We start from the raw sequence: 25,115 nt of genomic DNA, 5'->3' as shown, positions 1-25,115 counted from the left end.
GTCTGTTGCAGTTCTCCGCTGTCCTGAGCTTCAGAGACCGAATAACGGCTACTTTGTCAATGACTACTGTGATAGCGTGTTTAACGCAGCTTGTGGCATCAAGTGTAAACCTGGGTATGACCTGAGGGGCAACAGTCTGAGAATATGTCAGGAAAATGGACAGTGGTCAGGGGAGACAGCAGAGTGTGTCAGTAAGCACAAAGCACAGTTTTCTGCATGTTGTAAGAAAGGACAAAGCACCGTTTCCTGCATAATGTCAGTAAGGACAAAGCACAGTTTCCTGCATAATGTAAGAAAGGACAAAGCACAGTTTCCTGCATGATGTTAGTTAGCACAATGTAGTTTCCAGCACGTTGTAAGAAAGGAAAAACACAGTTTCCTGCATGCTGTAAGAAAGGACTAAGCACAGTTTCCTGCATGCTGTAAGAAAGGAAAAAGCAGTTTTCTGTATGATGTCAGTTAGCACAATATAGTGTCCAGCATGTTGTAAGAAAGGACAGAGCACAGTTTCCTGCATGATATCAATAGTCAAAAAGTGCAGTTTCTTTTAAGATACTCGTTTTACCGAGAGGTAATTTTTCAATGAACCTGTATTTGTTCAGCGTTAAATATGCTATGGAATGATAAGAATTTTTTGCACTTTTGAATAAAAGAATATTTTAGAATTACGTTTATTTAGCATAGTTTAGTTTTATGTGTCGGAAAAACACATTTCAACAATCAAAATATTTATATGCTAGCAAATGTCTACCAAAAACCATTACGCTATTTATTGTGATGGCATTTTCGGCAAAAAGTAACGGAAAAAGGAAAGTGGTACGTCTAACTACCAATATTAACAAATATGATGTTTGATATTATATATTCTATCTATGACAGATGATTTATTATTCTAATGCTCATGTAATCTAATATACCGATTATGTGAAGTAAAAAAGAATTGGCGAGTTTTGTAGGTTAGTGAATTTTCTGGGTCTTACAAATGTCTTGTTTCTGTAGATTAAACTTTCCCGACTGCAGGCAGAAAAATCACTACAACACATGCATGTATTTAGAACTGAAGAGTGACATTTGATATTTTCTTTTTACCAGCAAACTTTAAAGATAGTAAAATATTGTCGTTACATGACATGATATAATTGGCCTTTACCCACCGTGACTGTCATGTCTCGTCAAAATCAGTTTGGAATTCCCTATAGGTCATAACGAGTACTTTTTCTTTCTGTTGAGCTTGCTTTTCCCCACCATTTGCTAGGGGTCCACACCTCTGTGCTCGAATGAGTCTGTGTGAGGTTAAGATACTGTACCCGTGCTATAAACATTGCGAGATACACGAACACCTACAGCACGCTACAAAGCCTACCAAATAAAACTTCGCTACCTACAGCATGCTACAGAGCCTACCAAATAAAACTTCGCTACCTACAGCATGCTACAGAGCCTACCAAATAAAACTTCGCTACCTACAGCATGCTACAGAGCCTACCAAATAAAACTTCGCTACGTACAACATGCTACAGAGCCTACCAAATAAAACTTCGCTACGTACAACATGCTACAGAACTTCGCTACGTACAGCACGCTACAAAGCCTACCAAATAAAACTTCGCTACCTACAGCATGCTACTAAGCCTACTAAATAAAACTTCGCTACGTACAGCATGCTACTAAGCCTACTAAAAAAAACTTCGCTACCAAATGCAACTTATCATCGCACAATAATTGTTTTCCAGTGAAAACGTGTCCGCCGCTTCCTAAACCCAAACACGGGAACATGATCTGTGACCATGACGATTTTTCATTCTCCACCGTGTGTCGCTTCACGTGTGACACGGGATACAAACTGGTGGGGTCACGGAAGAGAGAATGTCTGGCCATAGCTTACTGGACAGGGATTCCCACGCGCTGTAAAGGCAAGTCTGCTGTAAAATCCAACAGTTCTTCTGTAGAAATCATCCACTGCATTAGAAGAAATCGGCTAATACAGTAAATACGACTAGATTCTGTAGAAATCAATGATGGGTCAGTAGTTTCTGTTTAAACTGGAAATACAGTCTACTCCATTTATACTGAAGTCACTTACATTGAACTATCTGTTATATTGAAGTAAAAATAATTCCCCAGTAACATTTTCTTTATAGTTCAACATCGGTTATATTGAACTTTGGATATAATGAAAAGTTGAGGTCTGTCCCGGAACTTCAATAAATCAGGGATACACTGTATGTTGTTGAACCGGAATACATTCTGTAGAAATGAATATTGGATCTGAAGTACCTGTAAAATTAAGAATAGGAAGTTGAAACTGGGTAATAATTTTGATCTTCAAATCAACACTCATTTATGATGATTTCTAGTAGTTGTCTTCATTTACAGAGATCACGTGTCAACCACTGCCACAAGTACGGGACGGGGTGGTCAAACCTTTGGCCTGCACCGCGGGGGAGGTGTCATTCGGAACCATCTGTCAGGTGGAGTGTCTCTCCGGATACTCTCTGGTGGGACCGGAGAGGAGACAGTGTACACCAGAGGGAATGTGGGCCCCGGAATCTTACGGAGAGATGAGCCGTTGTGAAGGTAGGGCATTAACTGTAACCAGGCATTGCTATTTAGGGGCGAATATAAATCACAGAGGTGTGGGGGCCATATTGCGTTTAGAATGAAAACCTTATAAATGTCCACCGACAGAAACCCCCTTGCAAGCTCCTGTGAATTATTTTTGTGCATCATCAGTGTGTGTGTGTGTGCTTATGGTTAGGGGAGAGGGGGTAATGACTGAGTTTGTCCATCTCTATATTTTAATTACAAAAGAATGAAATTTCTTATGAGTTTACATTGCGATATCGAATCCTTCTCTGGTCTTACATTGGGTGTAATATCATTAAACTGATAATAGTACCCTACTTTGGATAAAAATCATATTTCAATACAAACCTTTATTAATCTAATTGGCTTTTACCCTGATACAGACCCTCTATAAACTAATGTGATTATTCCTTGCAGATAAGTCCCCGCCCTACTTACTTTGTCCTCCAGATGTCCAGTTCATTGCTCCAGATGACGACAATACGGTAGAGGTCATGTGGCAGGTCCCACTGGCGCTAGATAATTCCGGATTGATACCGATCATGACGGTAGTGCCTGCAGTGGAGCCACCAAAACGTTTTCCTATAGGTCTGACGTACGTGAAGTACATGGCGGAGGATCTCAGTGGAAATAGGGAGAAGTGCAGATTCTCTGTCGTCATCACAGGTATATAAAGCTAGATTCACATTTCCTTTTCCTTAGATGTTTCTACAAATTGTAGTGACAGCCATTTCCTCATGAATGAGTTGCAGTTGTGAGCAATGCGCGTATGAATCTTGATAAATATAGTACGTCTGTTGTAACAGTCGAGAGTTACGATATAAATGAAAGTAGAATGTAAATATGAGAAATAAACTGAAATACATGAGGATATGAACTGCAACGCTTCACTGCAGCATACTTTTCATAAAGTATTCCTGGATTTTGAATTCAAAGTTGTGGGTCTTACTTCCTTATAGCAAATGTACCGAAACACCAACAGAATTACCACAGCATTCATTCAAACTAAATCCATAGCACGAGTCCAGATTAGATTATGTTAGCTATTATCTTTACCACCTGATTATAATTAACGTTTGATACTAGGATGTAAAATCTAAACAATCAATCAATCGATCAGGTTTGTTTTGGAGGAGGGACCATTTATTTATTTCTCTTGCAGACATAACACCACCCAGAGTAGACAGTTGCTTTTCTCCCAATCCATTTGTGTCCTCAACCTTCTATGCAGAAGTCATCTGGGATGAACCTCAGTTTAGCGATAACTCAGGAGAGACTCCGAGAATAGAGAGAACACATGCGCCGGGGCTGTTTCCTCGGGGTCTTACCATAGTGACATACATGGCCTTTGATGAGAGTGGAAATAATAATACGTGTGAATTAGAAGTACAAGTTATACGTAAGGCATCACTGTAAACCATGAAATAGAATAAAACCCAGCATTGTTTTAATTATATTGAGTCCCAAACTGAATTGTCTATTTTAGCTCATCCCTGTCAGTACCCACTGGAGCCAGTGAACGGACATCGTTATTGCTACGAGACTGCTGAGGGGGTTTACTGCAATATTTCCTGCAATGATGGGTTTGCGTTCGCTATTCCGCCCGCTGATGTGTACTTTTGTGCTTATGACAACATGTGGACTCCTACAAACAAATTGCCTATTCCTGACTGCTCAGGTTTACATATATGGAAACAATACAACACAATTTATGAACCTTTAGGATCACAAGAATGTGTAAATGTAATGTACATGGGTCATCTGTTTCATTGCAGTCCAAACGGCGACCAATAGCATAGAACTTCCGGCGTCCATTACTTATATTGCTAGTGTACCCTGTCGAGACCACTTGGTGTTGAACCAGATCCAAAACAACTTCCATATCAGAATTTCTGGTGTTGTAAGTATATTTTGTTTGAAACCTTACTTATCTTCGAGATGGGCTGTCATTGAGAACAATGTAGACTATCCAATAAATTTGATCACTTTTGTTTTAATTTGGCCGTGTGTATGTTGGATTCATTGGTCTCTTCTCTCTTACTGTGCAAACCATCCGTATTACTGGTGTATTCTTCAGATAAATGGTTTGTGCGCCGAAAACATGATCTGCGACGTGGATGAAATGGAGGCGACATGTGAAGAAGAGGTCGAAGGTCAAGGATGTTTCGGATTCTATTTCCGCTATAATTTTGTGTTTTACTTTGTTCAGTGTGAATTATCCCATGCCTAAATTCTTTTAGATTTCAACCGAATAAAGATTATTCTTGGACGAAAGCGTCGTGATATCGTTCGAATTGTCTCTCAAGATTCTGGAGAAGATGCAGCTATTTCTGAGAGAGAAGTAGACAGTTCTATCACATTTGAATTTGTGGTCAGAGGTAAAATTATTTCAAAACAATTTTCATGTAGTTTTTTTTTCGCTTTTAAAATCTTCATTGCAAAACAAAACAGAAACCTAAATTCACTGTGGTACAATCCATTGCCGTTTAAATAGCTCAGTCAGTAGAGCTTTCGATTCACAGCGAGGATTTACAAATCCTCGACATTCCGTATCCGGTCAGTTAAGACCTAATTCTATAAGGTAAGAGTATGTTCTTTTGCCTAGCTCTCGACTTCAGAAGTTAAAGACACGGTTCTTTGGAAAGAGATCCGTGATACCGAAGTCACAGTATAGGCGTCAGGCCCATTACTACATTAGGGAGAGGGCTTAAATAGAATGTGTCTGCTGCCCAATCCTATTAATTTTGAATAAAATATTGTTTAAATACTGTCGGATCTGAATGTGGCACCACAAACAAAGTTGATGCCCCTCTATATCAGTGAAATTATATTGTCCTTGATGGGACATAAAACAACATAGTCCATCATTCAATTATCCGTTATTTAGGTCAGTACAGACAACCCGTGACCCCCGGGGAGACCGTGAAACAGAGCCAGAAGAAGGTGACGGAACACCTTAATGGAATGCTGAATATAGTGAACAGCGAGGGAAGCGGGGGGACCCTAGACTTGGAGGTAGGGGGCAGCAATGCCAAGTTTGCCAATCTGACGGTCAGTAAATCCGGTCCACGGTACAAATGTAAGGAAGGAGGCGTTTTAGTCAACACGTCTTGTGGTAAGTATATACATTGTACAGTTAAACGCTTTTATAACAAATCCACGCTTAATGCGAAGTGAAATGTATTCCCCTATGAGGGGAAAATAACGAAAATGTTATTGAATATCACGAAATCTAGTTATAATGAACTGTTTTTCGCTTACTCTTGAGGTTCACTATAACTGTATTTTACCGTATAAGTATGAAGAACGGTTAGAGATTTGCATTCAAATGAAATTTTTTGAGGGAAACTACCTGTTATATATCTTTAGTGAAAATTTTATAGATTTTAAAAATCCTTTGCAAATCATGAAATTACTATATAAAATGGATATTGCAAGAATCGGAAATAGCTCGCCTGTTCATTTGTGTTTTCGTTTGTTTGACCTTGAGTACAAGGATTAAGCCAAGCCTCTTACCGGATTATTATCGAACTTGTAGTGTCATTGGTATAAGTATAGATCAAGGTCATTGGAGTGAGAATTGCTGAATTTACTCTTAGTTAAACTACATGTATCTATCCCAGTGTTTTATCAAACTGCCATCTTACACTACGGGCTGAATATCTTTGTTCTTACTGGGGTTTTTAATTGAAAAAATAATTATAAGGTTCCATGGAAGATACTACATATAACATTAATAGATAAAAATTCCGCAATTTCTTGTGTTTCTTTTATCAATAGCACTTGCAAGAATGCTGTCTTACGATATACAATGATGCGAGAAGATGCCTTGTTATTGAATGGATAATACAATATGTATGTATTTACTTTTTCAGTGAAGTGTCCCGTGGGAACTTTCTTTAATGTGGTGTCAGAGTCGTGTTCCGGATGTGCGATAGGAACCTATCAACCGCAAGAGGGCAGTGTTTCGTGTTTAGTTTGTCCTGTCAACACCACCACCGATCACAATAATTCCAAAACCGAAGACGAATGTAAAGGTAGTCCGATTTTCATCAGTATTCAGTATTTCCAAGTAATTTTGCACTTGAGAAAACCATTTCAGTGTAATGTCACTCAATGCAATCATGCCATGTTCTTAATTGTAATGAGGAATTCGAGCAATGAATCCAGGAAGAGGGAGATGGGGATCTGAACAACCTGTGGCAATTGAGAGAAATGTATAAATTGTAAATTCATGTGTACATTATAAAAGGCTAGAAAAACTGCAGTTTTGCATCCTCTCGGAAAGTCCCGTGACGATCCGGACTAAAATAGGTCTTCAGTGCCCCTTGCTTGTCGTAAATGGGGCAGTCCTTAGGTTAAAACCGCAATAACGGAGGCCCCATGTCACAGCAAGTGTAGCACGATAAAGAATCCTCCCTGCTCAAAGGCCTTAAACGCGGGACATAGGCCTAAATTTTGCAGCCCTTCGCCGACAATGGCGATGTCTCCATATGAGTGAAAAACCAACCTCACAGAAATATTTCTGGATATGCTCATGGAAAAGAATCGTAATAATATATTTTACTTTTTGATACACAGAGGTTTTTGCAGAAGTGAATACAAGTATCTCTCGATGGATCAAACTTCAATCTATCGAAATAATCGCCAGGTCTTTATTATTTGTGGTACATATGTACCATTTGCATCTGGTCGGGTCTTTCCGAGAAAATCTTGGAAAACGAAACAGGTGTAAAAACCGGACTATTTGAAAATAATAAACATGATATGATGAAGTGTTTTGAAAATTTCTGCCGGAATGAACCAAACTCATCTAAACTACGGGAACACGTCTTTTTAACTGGTACAAGTAATATCGACTAAACTACTTGGAATATTTTCATTTGGTAAAGTTTCCATCATCTACATATCCATGCCTTCCAGAAAGTTTTTAAAATAATGGAACATGATACAGATGAATATTAGAAAATCCTGCAGGAATTAAGAAAAGTGTAAATTTTAACAAAATATATGAGCAGCCGTTCTCGAATAAACTACAATATCTCATTTGTATTTATATATTTTTATTCGGGAAAGTGTTCATTCATCTGTGATTTATCTACTATATAGGTATATATAAGAATATATATAGTTTAGTTTATAGATTCTTTCTTAATCTATGGATAAAAACCCTGCAGGAATGGGAAAATTGGGCTAATTTTCGGTAAAATCATAGGATGTTCTGTACACGGGTAACATCCCCTAATTCTATAGATTAAATCTCGAAATTGTGAAAAGCAAGGTGAAAAGAGACTGAAACCCGGTGTGACATACGCCATATCTACCGATAGATAGGTTGATTGCACCTTGTTTAACGTCTCTCTCGAGAATTTTCACTCATATGGAGACGTCGCGAAGACCGGTGAAGGGCTTCAAATTTAGGCCAATACTCAGCGCTTACGGCCATTGAGCAGTGAGTGTTCTTAAGCGTGACATACCTCCTGGGACACGCGACATCCGTTTTTAAGGTCATCTCCGAGGACCCTTGACATTCACACCTGATGCCGAGCGTTTGGCGATGGAAGTGTCACTACCTGTTTTACGACTCTGGTCTGTCGCAGCCGGGATTCGAACCACGGCCTTCCGCATGCGGGGCGAACGCTCTAAACTCTAGACCACCGCGGTGGTTCAGCCGATAGAGTTAATTCGATTGACTCCCTTACAATAACACCAGCTTAACGATCTGAAACTTTTACAAATTTTAATTATACAAAATTAGTCACAAATATGATTATATAAAATAACACACAAGTACACTACACAGATCGATTCTACTCAGCTTGTTTACACCTCAGGTCCCTGTGTTTACATTTGTGTCAGTCCAATCCAGTTATCTTTGTCAACAATCACAATGCGCACACACGTTATACACACTGACGGAACGAATTACAGATGCGCGATCAATGATAATTTGGACAAGGTAGCAGGGGACAGTTTCGCACTATAGGCCCGGTCAACTTTTTCAAAAAATGGAATTACCCCGTATTTGAAGTGATATTACATGTGTAAAAATGTGTACAATAATTTTAGGATGCATGTCAAATGTAGCTGAGTGCTTAGTAAAAATGTTGATATACAACATGTAGGTGTCACCATGATTCCTAGCATATAGATGGGTGCAAATACGAAACTAAGACACGTGGTCAGTTGCTGAAGAAATTCCGGTGAAAACATGCAGGGTCTAGCAAAAGGTCTGTAGCTGTGAGGGAAGGTGGATGGCCCCATATGAGAGGTAGATTTTTGAGAAGGGCAGATAGGGTTCTTGATTGTGCACAGTGTCTAAATCCCCATGTTTGGTACTGTGATGGTGTGGGGGTGGTGCGGATTAGCCCAAATGAGGGAAAATCAAAGCAAAAAAGGGGAACCTGCTCAGAGCATGTTTTGTGCACCAGCACCAGTATTTATAGATTACATGTAAGTTAGGGTCATAATTTATTAACTACACTAATATGAAATACAAGTATGGACATAAAAGGGAAATATGATTTTTCATTAGTCTGTCATAATCTGACTTTGGTGTATACCCCCTATCCACATGTTTCAAAACCAAAGAAACTGTCCCCTGCCACCCAAGCACTTACACGGGCCAGCGGGTTACAAAGTGCCTCTATGTCAAAGTTCTCCAAACACCACATCACTACTGCAGACGATCACGTGCTCCTCGCCACGTTATCCAATCACACACGAAGTTTTCCAAGTGACGTCACAAATACACAAAACAAAAACAAAAACAGCCGATGCGACAACTCATTAATACAGACCCTGAAGCGTACTACTACACCAGTGGAACGGTGAACGAACACTGGATGGTTTGAGAACGAACGGTTTTATTTGGGGAACGAACACTGAACGGTTTGAACGAAATGGTTCTCAGTGAGAACGGAACGGTTCTTATCAGTTGATTGATTGATTGTTTGTTTTACGTCCCATCAAAAATTTTCCACTCATATTGAGACTTCACAAACTGTAAGTGAAGTACCTATGTTTAGCGCCCAGAGCCGTAGCGGTGAGGGTTATTTATTGTGCCAACGCCTGCCGTGACACGGGACCTCCGTTTTTAAGGTCATACCCAAAAGAACTGTGATTCTTACTTCTAAATGCCGGGCATTTGGCGAAGGAGCAATCACGACCTAGCGTCTTAGGTTTGTCGCGGCCTTGAAACGAGCAGGGCTCGAACTCACAACCTATCGGTTACGAAGTGAACGCTCTACCACTGAACTACGGCGACCAGTTAGTTCTTATCGGGAACGGGAGGCTTTGAGATTGGGAACGAACTGTTCTCATCGAGAACGGAACGGTTCTCATCGAGAAAGGAACGCTTTTATCCAAGATGGGAACGAACGGTTTGTCTTCAATTTCAAATTCTGCGTTTCAGACACTTTTGGTACATTTTATTCATACACATACATTGTGGGAAAGAGAGATATTACCGAAATAAAAGTAACAATCCAGTTACAAAATAATTCATTTTTGGCTTAATCCCGATAGGAGAATGCCCGCTGGTGAAGTATCATGTTGATTGATGGTTCAAGTAATGATACTCATTCGATACACGTACATTAAAAAGGTTTTGAAGACACCTGCCAAAATTTAAAGAGGGATATGAAGGAAGCCCACGTTACCTGAGACGGGGACCTATAATGTGTACCCCGTGTCCTCTCTCCCATAAACTAGTACATGTACACCGTTACTCTAGCAACTTTAAGTGTCTCGATCACTTCATACCATCTTTTGAAGATGACACCTCACCATTCGGCAGGATTGTCAACCATATCTTGTTTCTTAAATTCCATACGTACTAAGTTGTATATCTTATGAAAAATACAATATCAATGATTGGTGAAAGCTTTTCCAAATAAAGGGAAAGAAAACATACAAAAGAGATATCGTATCTTAGTTTTAGAAAAAAAAAACCATCTACTTATATTTCTTGTATACAGTCCTCTTTGTTTTCTTATACAAATTCGAAGAAAATCTCATAAATTTTCATAAATAGTTACTCAATTTTTTGGTCAATAGACGGGTGGAAACGTACGTTAGAATGATTGAGATCCATTGCATCATTCTAAATATTGTATACAGGGAAATACCCCCCTTTTGTTTTCTCCCTATTTGCCCTCGTTGTATAAGAGCAGCGAATTTGAGGTTGGACGAATTCAAAATCTCTGGGTTATAGTTTCTCAAGTTAGCCTTTTCATTTAGGAAAAATGAGGCAAAAATAGTCATATATACATTCCACTTTTTGAAAGGCCCGTCCAGTCCGACAAGGTTTATCAAATATGCTTTTTCAATCCATTTTAAATATTTTATACTTCCTGGTATCCCTAGTTCCGCAGATATGATAGAAGGTTTTCGGAATGAAATTCTAGGAAGTATTTTCGGAGATATTGTGGTTTTTTTTTTATTCATGCCACTACCTCCATTCCAGCCTTTACATCAACCCAGAGGAACTCGAATTTATTACGTTCATCGGATATACCAACTTTGTACAAAATGGATGCATCCAATCACTATGTTAGTCACTATTTAGTAACCATTAATATGTTTTAAACTTATTATGGAGAGAGTTCATCGTTACTAATTATCTTTATTGGAAAAATGCTGCGACAAAAAAGGGTAAGTTGATCCGATTGGTTAAATCTGCTAAGCGCAAAACTGATAGCCGATCGATGGAAGCGCCGATTTCCAGACTCACAAAAGTTTAATGGTCCTATGGAAATTTCTCGAGTCACTTGTACTCCCGTATTATAGGAGATTAACAGAACTTTATTTTCAAAACAGTGCAAAAACTAGTCACGATCAGATTATTACATTCAAAGTAGATTTACCATAAGAATTCACTTACAGCCCAGTGTTTACCGGGAACGTATTCTAAAGATGGTCTGGAAAGATGTGCCACCTGTGAAATTGGATTCTATCAGCCGAAGTATGGACAAACGTCATGCAGGAAATGTCCTCCGGGCACTACCACAAAACGACGGGGGTCAAGGATCATAGAGAAGTGTGAAGGTAAGAAAGTGTTCCACAATACCCGATTATGTAAAATGCCATGGAGAATTTAAACGAAGGTAAACTTAGATATCCTTCATTTTGGAAAGTTTATAACTGATATATTTACAGAGCCTTGTGAGCCCGGATACGTATCCTCATCCGGTCTGAAACCATGTTTTCCGTGTCCCAAGGGGACATACCAGTCAGATCCGGGCCAGACCGCGTGTTTTGAGTGCCCCAAGAAAACGTTAACCCCTTTCATAGCATCTACTAATGTCGTCGACTGCCAAGGTACGTCACATACTGACATTCATATAAATAAAAAAAAAACCCGAGTACGCGAATTTAGAGTCTTTGTCAAATATCTCTTCGTAATACCTCTGAGGATGTTATACCATATTGTATATTTTTAAATATATATACATGTATACTGTACATGTACATACATATATGTATATACATATAGATCCAATTAATAATCAGGGTGTATAGTACATACATACATACATATGTGATTTCTTGGTTCAGGTTCGCCAAGCGGGAAGCAGCGTCATGTTTTTGTTCTTTTTTGTTCAGGTTCGAAGGAGCCGAGTGGAAACCAGCTACAGGCGGACGAACCAGCTGACGTGCTTGTGTTCAATGAGTGTTTCGAGGACAAATGTCAGAACGGAGCCACTTGTCGCCCTAAACCAATTGGGTTCACGTGCGATTGTCTTCCGGGATATAAAGGTAGACATCTCAATTAGCACATGTTCTTTTGCAGTACATACTTATATTTAACATAGATATTCAGCAAACAAAGGTGTGTAGAAATTTTGTTTTCTGTTGATAATATTAGTTGTCCAGGTCCAGTCAAGGGCCAGGGGGTATATGGAATACAACCCGGGGGAAATCACTGTATACCCTTGATCGTTATTATAATTATGCTTCACATATAATAAGATATTGTATAAACAAACCCTTGACTTGATCTAGGTAGCTTTATTTCTTATGAAACCATTCCCGTGGGTATCCGGGTTAGAATAAGTCCTCAGTACCCCTTGTTTGTCGTAAAAGGCGACTAAATAGGGCGGTCCTTTGGATGAGACAGCAAGACCGAGGCTCCGTGTCACGGCAGGTGTGGCACAATGAAGATCCCTCCCTGCTCAAACCAAAGGTTACTGATAGCAATGGGTCATTTGGACAGTTTTTATTTAAATGCATTGCATTTTAAAGAGAAATTTAATACCTATTTCAAGCTGCTTTGAAGTATAAATGATAGGTTGCTGCTTTTGATTTCAAAAGTAACAATTTCAAATCTGAAAAGTGAAAGTATGAAATTTCATAGGGATCCACTGTGAATCCAGAATTGACCACTGCGAGGGTACGCCGTGCTTGAACGGAGGAACCTGCACCAATCACGTAACTAACTACAGTTGTACATGTCCCACGGGCTTCACAGGTGAGTGAATTGTTTCAGTGATGTGTTTTTGGGAGACACTTGAACAATAGGTAAGATCTCTGAAAATCTTGCAGGTGATAAGTGTGAGGTAAATGTAGATGACTGCGCCTATGAGCCGTGTGAAAACAACGGGACATGTCAAGATCTTGCGAATGCTTTCACCTGTAGCTGTCCAGAATACTTCAAAGGTCTGAAAACTTTAAAATTCTTTTCGTTCAAAACTATGAAGACTGTCGTAGTGTGTTGGTGCACGTACACGAAAAATATACTGTACATGTATGTGGACTGCACAAATAGTCATATCTGGATTTCATGCAAAGATTTTTTTTTCTGTTCCAGGAACAACGTGCAACGTAACTGTTGACTTTTGTAGAACTTCGCCCTGTCTCAATAATGGTACTTGCCATCAGGAATTAGGGGGATACAATTGTACCTGTCCTAGAGGTTTTCGGGGGACAAACTGTGAAATTAATCACGACGACTGCGACAGTGGTCCGTGTCAAAATGGTGGGTCGTGTGAAGACGGAATAGCGACATACAGGTAAACCCCATGAGACTTGGATAGGTACATGATCCATAATATTGTGACAGGTGACAGATGTGTTTGATCTACATGTATTTTCTAATTTACGAAAATCTTTCATTTGAAAAGATATGTATGACCTGTAACAGTTCCGTAATAATGTTTGATGTTTCTACAGATGTCAGTGTTTGGTTGGTTTTACCGGACACCAGTGTGACATTAACATAAATGACTGCGACCCGAATCCGTGTGTGAACGCCACCAGATGCGAAGACAGTGTCAACGGTTTCATTTGTCACTGCTCAAAGGGCTTTTCAGGAGAACGATGTGAAAGAGGTAATGAATGTTTCGAAATCGGCAAGATTTTCTTGAAAAACGTAATTCTAAAAAATATGTTCTTTCTTTGTAGAGCTTGAAATGAACTACTTGCTTGAGTTCCCGTATGCTGGGACGTTCAATTACACGGCAACTACGATTGAACGAGACCTATCTGCAGTGACCGTCTCCTTTTGGATGAAAACAAATGACACCATTAACCAAGGAACTCCGTTTTCCTACTCTTCCAGTTCCGATATGGACAATGCACTCACCATTACGAGCTACGACGGGTAATCACTAGAAACAGTAACTAAATATTTCATATTTCAACATTCTCTTGACACGTTTCTTTAATTAGGTCTTATATATATCAGAAGTATTAAGCGTTTTAACAACGTCTCGGAGCACTTTCTTTTAATGATAAACTGGTCGTGTTGTAGATTTGTTGTATACGTCAATAACCAACAAAAGACGACAGACGTTGTAGCAAATGACGGGAAGTGGCATCATATCCTATTCACATGGTCCTCTATTCGGGGAGCGTGGAAAATCTACATAGACGGCGTGTCGTTCGATACCGGTTACTGGCTAGCAAATGGACAAACCATCAAAGGTAGCGAGATCTTTGGTGTATTCATAGATAAAATTGAATCAATATACAATAATATCACTTGATCCGATATGTCAGGGGTAACACCATGGCTTTTTTTTTTTTTACTGAATTCAGTGTCGTTATTGCTAACCAGCTAAGTAATTAAATTAAAAACATTTTTGTTACGCAATCCTTAGTTTGTCTTTTTAGGCTTTTATATAGAAGAAAGTCCACTTGTAGTGAAAAGATTACCTGTAGGTGTCCAATAAGTTGATAATTACTGTCCATTATTTTTAAGAATGGACAGATACTGTCCGTTCTTCAAAATAATGGACAGTAATTGTCAACTTATTGGACAGTGCCAGGTAAACCCAATAACTTATTAGACATCTACAGGTAGACTGAAAATAAGAGAAAGACAATACATTTGTCAAAGAGATACAACTTTAATTTTAAATTCCCTACAAGTAAGAATCAACACAGATATCGGTAAAATCACTGAAACACTTAAAAAAACGATATTTCCCTTTAGTAGAATTCTCTGCTTCAACTCGTAAGATTCACAATTTTTTAAAATTCCATTGGCCATTACTATATCGCATCAAAACTTAAATTTGAAAGACATATTTCCATACTGTTTTGAATTTCGCAGGATTCAGAAGCACATTCCGAAACTTCTTCACAACGCTATTTTATGTTTTCTTTATTAGCATATCCTAATTCTGAATTATTATTTTCGCTTTCATGAATAATTTCATTTCACGAGATAGGCGTATTGGGCTCTTTTGGCTGGCGTTAATTATTTCTTCATCCAAATATTCGAAATAACAATGCTTTTCAGATCAAACTTTGGCTCCATAAATTTCTCACCCTCCATATCCAGAATACAACACATAATTGCAGTACTTTAACTAAAATCCTTAAATTTTGATTGTGCAATGAAAATTATCTCCCCATCAGAGGAAGACATGTTGATATGGCTCAGTACTATAGAAAGAGTGAATATAAAGCCTGCAGTAGAAGGCTACTATCCTGACACTGTCCAATAAGTGAACAAAAGAAACAGAATTCTACGCAAGACTGGTTATATTGTCAGACTATTCAAAATAGATTTATTCATAATTATCATTGTCATTGGGTTTACCTGAGTCTGCCCATTCTTAGAACAAAAGATGTGATGTTTTAAGTAGGATATAAGCCTCAAACTGTCCATTCTGCGAGAGAAAGAACTGATCTGGGCCCTACGGGCCTCGATCAGTTATTTCTCTCACAGAATGGAGTTTTTGGCTTATATCCTTTACATAGATAGATTGCTTGGTCACCTTTAGTCCACGTGCCGTCGATGTCTGATACCAATGCATATAATTTGTAAAACATATGTCAGCATACTACGTAAAATTTTCCTATAAAATACTTCTGAAATTTGATTTTATGTCTCCCAACTGATATGGTAATTAAGATATGGAAAACAAAAAAACCCAACAACAAAAAAGCCAGACACTTTCTAAGTAACATTTCAAGTGACCCAAAAGACAGTCATACTACAATGATTAAAGTGCAAGATACCTTTCCAGTTCACCTCTTCGCACGATCACTGTTTAATTATATATCTATCTGACCAGAGGGAAACTTTGCCTCAACAATGCATTAATATTTTTAAGGTGGCGGAAAGTTTGTGATCGGTCAAGAGCAGGATAAAGACGGGTCATACACCAGTGTAGAGTCCTTCGTTGGTCAAATCACCTACCTTAATGTCTGGGACCACGAGCTTACTTTCAACGAGATCGATGCCATGAAAACTTCTTGTGAGAGATTTGTAGGCAATGTGATTGCGTGGCCCGACATACAGAAAGGGCTACACGGCACCTTGAAACCGGAACCGTCTAATTTCTGTCGAGGTAACGGCTGACAGGGAGCGCTTCTTGTATACAATATACTGCTAACACTTTGCTTTGCAATCCCAGAAAGTGTATGATATCAATGTAATCAAACTGTAATATCATAACATTTCGCAACAATTAGCGGCCAGATCATGAGCGATGATGTATATCCATTTAACGCATTCATATATATTGCCCAAATGATTATACTTGTATATGGTGAGTGTAATTTATTGTAAGCATGATTAGTTATAAAAGCCATGATGTCAAATGGACATGTAGCATATATTTTTATTCATTCTTTGATACTTTTCTACGTGGCATAAGATAGAAATATTGTCCATTCTTCAGTGTTTCTCCCATCTGTTATTTATTGACTCATTGTTCAACGTACTCTATTTTAGGAAATGTGACTGTGATAATCAGAAATATCGGACGTCACAATATGTTTAGGAATTAGAGAAGCATTGTAAGTCATGTATCCCCAGATAATTAGAAGTGTTTTTTGACGTCAGTATAGGACAAAATAATTGGATACGTTCATGAGCAGTGTACGCTCATATTCTTAGAGAAACAGTCTAACTCATTGTATCACCTATAATTAGAGTTCTTTTATGACGTCAGTATATGAGGTGTTTGTGGTGTTAGCGTTGACCAGATAGAAATAACAATGTTCACGATGTCTCTTTATCATGAGTCATTGTTTTTTTATTTAGATAAACTGTATATACATATTTGGTGGTGAAAGAGTTACTCAGTTTCCTTTAACAAGATGTGTATATTAAATGTGAAAGATTCGTTTGTAATGTAATATTCATTGTGTATATTTAATGGCGATAATAATCGTTTTTCATCAGAAATAAATGTTGGGAAAATTATGGTTTATCAGGCTTAATAACAGTAAAGAATTGTTAGCTTAAATAAGAGAAGTATGCTTGACTCATAGAATGACGAGCATCTTTGTTGTGTATAACCAGCTACACTACAGGCTGCTAATAAAAATCCAATTAATGCTTCTAGCTTTAGCAGAGAACGTTTGTTATTAAACCAAAGGACACTGCAAACACGGTAAGAGTATCAACAATAAAATGGAATTGGCATTCGCTTGATTTAAATACCATTCTTCCTTAACGTAATGTTACTGTAGTTTTCTGGAAGGGCGATTATGTCCTCTGATTCATTGGATCCACTATTTTTCTTTAACACTCACAGGTTGTCCAGTGCCCGTGAGTCCTATTTATGGGCATGCCGAGTTCTCATCCACTGAGCCCGGGGCCACCGTCAAGTACTCTTGTCTGAAGGGATTTTCGTTCTTGGGTCGAGACGCCAGGCAGTGTCTGGTTACGGGAGAATGGAGTGGGGTGGAACTTCAGTGTCAACGTAAGCAAAACGCAGAAGAATTATTAAAGAAATAGTCTGAAGATATTTTCCATGAACAGTTACGCTTGAAGAAATTTCGACATTATATTTTGCTACAATTATTTGATTTAAATAAACATACACCATTAAATACAACTCAAAACATAAACATGCTTCCAAATAATTTAACATAAAAATAATTAGAAACCTGACTAAAAGTATTGTAAGAAATGAAGATAATGAGTGATCAGTTTTATGATCTTGTATGGCAGGTGTATACTGCGGTTTTCCAAACATGTTAACAAACGGCTACATAGACGGGAGGGACTATTACTACGAGAGTACCATCAGATACAGATGTGACAATAACTACAGACTCAAAGGGCTTGCAAGGCGCTACTGTAACGAAAACGGCACGTGGGAAGGGGACCCGCCAATTTGTGAAGGTATTATTACCTCAAAAGATTACCCATATAAGTTTGTGTATGAAAACTATTTTCTAATTCTCTGACTTTGTTTTTAGAGATCACATGCGAATTACCACAGCTTTCAGAGAACACTATTCCGTCCAAAAGTAAACAAAATTTTAGAACCAGGGAAGAAGTATCTTTCAGTTGTAACGTAGGATACAAGCTTTTAACGGATCATGACTTCGTGTCATGTCAGAAAGATGGCACATGGGATAGAAGTGTCCCCACGTGTGACCCAGAGACCTGCAAACATGTTCCCACAATAAACAACGGAATAGTGTCCGTCACACAAGAGGAGTACTCTGTCGGTTTCATCCTGACTTACACATGTGATCCTGGTTTCCGTCTGTCTGATACCAATCCTACAGGACAGGTAACTTGTTTACCTAATGGTCAGTGGGGAAACAACATTCCGCGGTGTGAAATCGTCACATGCCCACAACCACCAACAGTGCTGAATTCCGTCGCTGACGTGCAGGGTCTGACATATCTCAGTCCTGTTATTTACAGATGTGACACTGGTTATGAACTTGTTGGTCAGACAAATATAATAGAATGTATAGAAGACGGGACTTGGGACCCCTTGCCTCCCGAATGTCATCCAGTAGAATGTGGAGACCCTGGCCTAATTGACAACGGACTTATTAGTGTCCCAATGAATACATACAACAGTGTTGCTTCCTATAGGTGTAAGTCTGGTTACATCATTAGTGGAAACACCACACGAAGATGTCAGTCAAATAAGAAATGGAGCGGCAAAGCACCTACCTGTTATCCTGTATCCTGTGGTCAGCCAGACGATATTGAAAATGGTCTTTTTGAGCAAAATGGGAATGTGTTCGGTAGTATTGCTACATACGGATGTTTCTCTGGGTATGATATACAAGGAACGGCAGAACGCACTTGTGAAGCAAATGGTGCGTGGTCTGGTTCGCCTCCTGGATGTACCAAGAAGGAATGCGGTGCCCCTCCAATCGTTAGACACGGTCAGCAAAGTTCAAGCGGCGTGTACTACCAGGACACTGTTACTTACACATGTGAAATAGGGTACAGATTGAGCGGTTCTGGTACACTGCTGTGTGGAACAAGTGGACGATGGGAGCCATCTCCCCCAGTATGCGAGGCGATAACGTGCCCAGCACCATTGACTATACAAAATGGTAACTATACTATAACTGGCAACTTGTTTGGTTCCAGAGTTGAGTACTTTTGTACACAGGGTTATAAACTTGCAACGGAATCAACAAGAGTTTGTCAACCGGACGGCACATGGTCAAGTATATTGCCATCTTGCGTTGCTGACAAATGTCCTCTTCCATCACCGATTCAAAATGGAAAATTTGATTTCAAGGACAGATCACTTGGATCTGTAGTGCTTTATTCCTGTAATCCGGGATACAAATTAGTTGGCAGTGATGTTCGCCGTTGTGAAAATACATTATCATGGAGCGGTGATGAACCGGTATGTGCGCCGAAGTCTTGTGTGGAGGCAAATGATATTTCGAATGGTAGAAAAAATATTTCCGGTTTAATGTACAATTCCATTGTCTCATATGAATGTGAAATTGGATATGTCTTGAAGGGTTCTTCTCAACGCACGTGTCAGGCATCAGGAACGTGGTCAGGAACAGACCCCTCTTGTGATATAGTGGTTTGCAATACACCATCAAAAGTTATCTCCAATGGCAGGAGTTTTGGAAGCTTATCAACTTACCAATCCGTTGTATCATACGAATGCGACATCGGGTACAATTTGAATGGGGCTACGAAAAGACGATGTCTTGCGAACGGTCAGTGGGATTTCAAGATACCAATTTGCGAAGTAGTTCAATGTCCTCGCCCTCACCTTGCCAATGGAATATTTTCAAATTTCGAGACCGAGTACTTATCTAACGTTACATTTCGGTGCCGCAGACAATATGTATTATTTGGTGCTGCAGAAAGAACTTGTTTGGAAAGTGGTTTGTGGAGTGGGATGAATCCTATCTGTGTGAAATGGAAAGAACCACCAGCTGTGGAATATGCTTCAGTTTTAAGTAACGGTAACTCGGTCACTTATTCATGTCTGTATGGCTACAAATTAGTTGGAAACACGAGTCTAGAATTTCAATCAGATGGACATTGGCATGGAGTTAGGCCTAAATGTGTAGCAATAGAATGCGATACATCTGGCCTCAACATTGTTAATGGACATGTTGAAATCGGGAATGTTACTGTAGGAAGTTTGACGATCTTTCAATGTGATAGAGGATATACGCTACTTGGAGATGCAACACGCACTTGCCTGACAGATGGGATATGGAGTGGATCAAATCCCATCTGTAATATTGTCTTTTGTCCCGGTAACTTTGAAATACAACATGGAAATATTTCAGGAACAGCTAATCATTTCAACGCGTCTCTCCGATTTGCATGTGTGCCTGGATATCAGCTAATCGGTGACGAGATTATAACTTGTCTCGCAAACGCAACCTGGAGCGGCTCTAACCCGAGGTGTGAAAGAATAAATTGTCCAATACCTAAAGGAACAGGAGATCTTTCTGTCTCGTTCACCACACTTAATGTTGGAAGTAAAGTTGAATACAATTGCCCTGAAAAATACAAAATAATTGGAGAATCCTCTAGGACTTGTCTTTCATCCGGGGAATGGTCGGGAGATGAACCAACGTGTCAAGCGATGCAGTGCCAAATTCCATCTTTGTTGAATGGCCGAATAGATGTGAAATCAAATAATGTAGGAGGCGCTATTACATACATATGTGATGAAGGGTATCAACTGAACGGATATAGTTGGAGAATTTGTACCACCAACGAAACATGGACTGGAACAGACCCAAAATGTGTAGCCATCCAGTGTTCCCCTCCTGGAACCATAAGCAACGGGATAATTCTTGATAATGACCGGACTGAATTCTTTTACGGTGATATGGTGCGATATAAATGTAACAAGGGTTACTTGATGCAAGATGGAGACACAGACCACATCTGTCAAGGTTCCGGATCATGGTCTGGTCGTCTGCCTACATGTGTTTCTCTGGTATGTGGATCTTTATCAACAGTTCCTAATTCGAAAACTATACCGTTGAACCGCACCTTTACCTTCAATTCCGTCGTGCAGTATATATGTGCTGACGGATACCGTAATCAAAATAATGAGAAGGTCCTAAGCAGATGTCAGTCTAATGGTGTATGGTCAGCGGTGACAATAACATGTTCTATAATTGAATGTCCAGAATTCCCCACCATAGCACACGGAATCGTAGTAGGAAAGTCTGTGAATTTTGGAAGTCGTATATCGATCAGTTGTGAAAATGGATTTAAACTCATTGGTGATGCTCAAATTACCTGCCTTTCAAATGGAAATTGGAGTATGAGAGAGATACCTACCTGTCACCAAATTGTTTGTCCGACACCGGAATCGATTGTGAATGGAAACGTTTATTTCAATGATTTAGCTGCTGGTGTAAAGATACGCTACATATGTAATACCGGTTTTGAATTGATAGGCGACAGCGAGAGAGCGTGCTCTTTTTCTGGAGAATGGAGCGGAGTACCTCCTGTATGTCAGCAACAGTTATGCACAAACCCTCCCACCTACCCTAATGCTGTTATCTCCATTGACCGTACACAGTATACAGTGCAAGAACCTGCTCTCTACTCGTGTCTTCCTGGATACACAATGTCCATTCAAAGCACAGTTCGCTGCAATAATGTCGGCATTTGGGAAGGGTCAGGTCCAACATGCACAAAAATCAAATGTGAACAACCAAGGTTCCTAACGAATGGAAAAGCTGACTTTGACGACGTGTCTTATGGCGATAATGTAACCTTTACTTGTCTCGAAGGCTACATACTCTCTGGATCTAGAATTGTTACTTGTCTTGAAACAGGTTTTTGGAGTGGTACAACTCCAATTTGCAAACCGGTAAATTGTGGAAGTCCTGATTATGTGGAAAATGGTATGGTAATAGGAGATGTCCATACATATGGACATATGGTAACATACATTTGTAAGGAAGGATATGAGCAAATTGGATCAAAGAATTCAATATGTCAGTTGGACGGAACTTGGTCTGGCACTCCTCCTGAATGTCGCAAAGTTCGCTGTGGTCCACCCCCAGCCGTAACGGATGCTAGAGTAAATGGAAACGACTTTTCTTTCCAAGGCAGGGTCTCATACGAATGCCAGAAAGGGTACACTTTGATAGGCAATTCGACCCTCGAGTGTGGTTCTAATTCTCGTTGGTACGGTCTCATACCTCGTTGCGAAATTGTATCTTGTGGTGACCCACCTGAAATAGCACATGCGACAGTACAAAGTACTGGACGGACATACAATGAAATAGCGACTTACACCTGCGAGTATGGGTATTCAAGAATTGGAGATCACATTCTTACTTGCACCGAAAATGCGACGTGGACATTGAGTGTAGATTTGAGCTGCATTCCAGTTGACTGTGGGCTTCCTCCAAATGTTTCCAATGCAGTAGCTGATGTTACATCTACTACATTCCAATCATATGTCGTGTACCACTGCAATCAGGGATATTCTCTTCATGGAAACAGTCGTGTTCAGTGTGAGGGATTCGGATTATGGGATACATCACTTCCTGTGTGCACAATAGATCATTGTGACCCTCCAGTTATTTCTAATAATGTGAGCATAATCAGCGGGAGTTACCGTGTTGGAGATTCTGTGGTATTTGCCTGTCCTGATGGTTACATAATATCTGGAAGTGTTACTAGTACATGTACCGCCAGCGGTGTGTGGAGTTCCAGCGTGCCTGATTGCAACCGTATGTAATATAGCAAAGCTGATTAAACTCGATTCTTTTTATATCATTTTCAAATTGTTAGTTACATGTACATTAAATCACAGATGGGTTAAGGTGTCCCGAGTAATAGAACAAGTAATAACAGCATATTCAAATTAAAGTAAAATTATTTCAATCGACGCATATTTTTACTAAATATCGTTTATCAATACTTAAACATCGTGTCACATAGGGAAATCCATCATACAAATGACGTATACGCTAGACATTCCGTTGTGTATCACCTCGGCACATGTGAAAGATGCACTCAAATAATTTGCAGTTTGGGCTTCATATGTCGGCATTGATATGAAAAATTAAAAATTGTGATCCGGACCAGTACAATATCCTCGCATATTTAGCAATTTCCATAATCTCGACTCAAATGTTGGGCATTCCCACATTTACTGCCTAATCTTATGTAAACGAAGCAAAAACCCTACCATCCTATCAAAATCCTAAATCTGCAACTGGTTATCTTTAGGAATATGCCTGTATCGAAATAAACTAATGTCATCTTTCACCTGTGTCCAGTCGATATGTACACACTATTGGCTTTCTTTATTCTAAATGACTATGCATGGGGTAATTTAAAGATTACTTTAGTGCACAATATGTATAAACATCTGAGACTTATATTTTATCCAAAAAAACTTTGAAAAATCATCTGACAGTCAGACTTTCAACCCATACAGCTTGAACACTGGATAACGGTAGTAAATAGCGGGAAAATATTAGGCACCTGATCCCACCTCTGGTGTGTCCAGGGGTCCGTGTTTGCCCAACTATCTATTTTGTATTGCTTGTAGGAGTTATGAGATTGATCACTGTCGTTATCTTCACCTTGCATTATGACATTTTTCCTGCAATACAACTATAGACCTGTACGTCTTGACGTACTTTTATATTTTGACGTCATATAGTATGAAGTGTATTAAGGTGATTACTAGTTTTACCCCCACTGCGTTGTTTAAAGAATATATTTCTGTTATTTATTTTATGGGGACTTAATTGGGTAAATTGTCCAGTTAAGCCAATACAAATATTCCAACATGGTTCACTTATATGTATTAGTTCCTTACCGGTGAAACTAAAGGGCACTACGGGTTTCCTCGATGTCTTTTTCTTCCTCTGTCCTCAGTCAGTGTGACCACAGGCAAATGTCTCGCTTGCAGTCGAATAAACTATTAAAGAGTAAAGGTATATAACTCTAAATAAAGGATACCCAGTCAGCCGATGGATGTGATAAGTGAAAGTGCAGACTGTTTTAAAATTTTTACTCACTTGGAACTATGATGGACTTCTGTTTATGAATTGGGGTAAGAAATTCATTTTAGAAATGTTATCTTATGCTACACTTTCTATGTAAGCGCTTGTTGTAATACGCAAACATTCGTTTTAGTCGTATAGTGTCAGGGCCCAGGTAAAAGTCGACTAAAAATAATAGACATTTTTCCGAATCCATTTCTTCATATCCTGGGAAGTTTACGGAATTTCGGGATGAACTTTTGTAGTAATATAGATTGATTATGTATGAATATATTGGAATACAGAGTAGAATTTTATACCAATTGGTTTATTGTTTTCACATCAGCTTTTGAGTTCTATACCTTTAATAGTAAATTCGAACCCAAGTCATATACTTGCCTGTGAGTGTGACCCATTTCTTTTTCCGCACTTTTTAATATGTTTTGTTTTAGGAAGCTGAATTTGGTATTCGGCTTACCACTGTATATTTGCAGATCTTGTTTAAATTTGATAACAGTTGAGTGATTTTAAGAGATTTATGGGACATTATGCCGAAAGTAGTTTTCCGGACTTTTTCGACAATGCCTTAACTTAGGAATCTGGATTTTATGTTGTTATTAGATACTCATTAAGTGTAACTTTCGTTACAGTTGATTTATTCTAACAAGATTGTATAGTCGAAGGTCCTGAATTGTACGTTTCGTACATACACATTTCCTTTGTTCTCGCGAGAGCTGACATAATTTTGAAAGCAAATTGCACTAAGGTAAACTTGCAATCGTATCACTTGATTTCAATCAAAATGAACTTCAAACGGGTAAGCGACTTATTTTATAAAGTTTCAGCATGGAAAA

At 39.0% G+C, this 25,115-nt stretch overlaps 1 protein-coding gene across 1 annotated transcript in view; it reads left to right on the top strand.

Moving 5' to 3' along the window:
- Nucleotides 1-25,115, top strand: part of LOC125670285 (sushi, von Willebrand factor type A, EGF and pentraxin domain-containing protein 1-like) — a 39,987-nt gene that overhangs the window by 7,077 nt on the left and 7,795 nt on the right. The window contains exons 5-28 of the mRNA XM_048905376.2: nt 12-191; nt 1,734-1,913; nt 2,377-2,577; nt 3,004-3,252; nt 3,749-3,985; nt 4,073-4,264; nt 4,362-4,486; nt 4,664-4,739; nt 4,827-4,964; nt 5,474-5,701; nt 6,462-6,623; nt 11,473-11,634; nt 11,746-11,907; nt 12,193-12,345; nt 12,944-13,057; nt 13,132-13,245; nt 13,397-13,598; nt 13,759-13,916; nt 13,990-14,188; nt 14,339-14,511; nt 16,152-16,388; nt 17,583-17,750; nt 18,002-18,175; nt 18,253-22,995. Of these exons, the coding sequence (XP_048761333.2) occupies nt 12-191; nt 1,734-1,913; nt 2,377-2,577; nt 3,004-3,252; nt 3,749-3,985; nt 4,073-4,264; nt 4,362-4,486; nt 4,664-4,739; nt 4,827-4,964; nt 5,474-5,701; nt 6,462-6,623; nt 11,473-11,634; nt 11,746-11,907; nt 12,193-12,345; nt 12,944-13,057; nt 13,132-13,245; nt 13,397-13,598; nt 13,759-13,916; nt 13,990-14,188; nt 14,339-14,511; nt 16,152-16,388; nt 17,583-17,750; nt 18,002-18,175; nt 18,253-22,995 (8,727 nt within the window). The remainder of the gene's footprint in view (nt 1-11; nt 192-1,733; nt 1,914-2,376; nt 2,578-3,003; nt 3,253-3,748; nt 3,986-4,072; nt 4,265-4,361; nt 4,487-4,663; nt 4,740-4,826; nt 4,965-5,473; nt 5,702-6,461; nt 6,624-11,472; nt 11,635-11,745; nt 11,908-12,192; nt 12,346-12,943; nt 13,058-13,131; nt 13,246-13,396; nt 13,599-13,758; nt 13,917-13,989; nt 14,189-14,338; nt 14,512-16,151; nt 16,389-17,582; nt 17,751-18,001; nt 18,176-18,252; nt 22,996-25,115) is intronic.

This window comes from Ostrea edulis, chromosome 4, assembly GCF_947568905.1.
Source record: "Ostrea edulis chromosome 4, xbOstEdul1.1, whole genome shotgun sequence".
NCBI lineage: Eukaryota > Metazoa > Mollusca > Bivalvia > Ostreida > Ostreidae > Ostrea > Ostrea edulis.
Note: the sequence above shows the minus strand (reverse complement) of the source record. Positions and strands in the feature narration are given on the sequence as shown.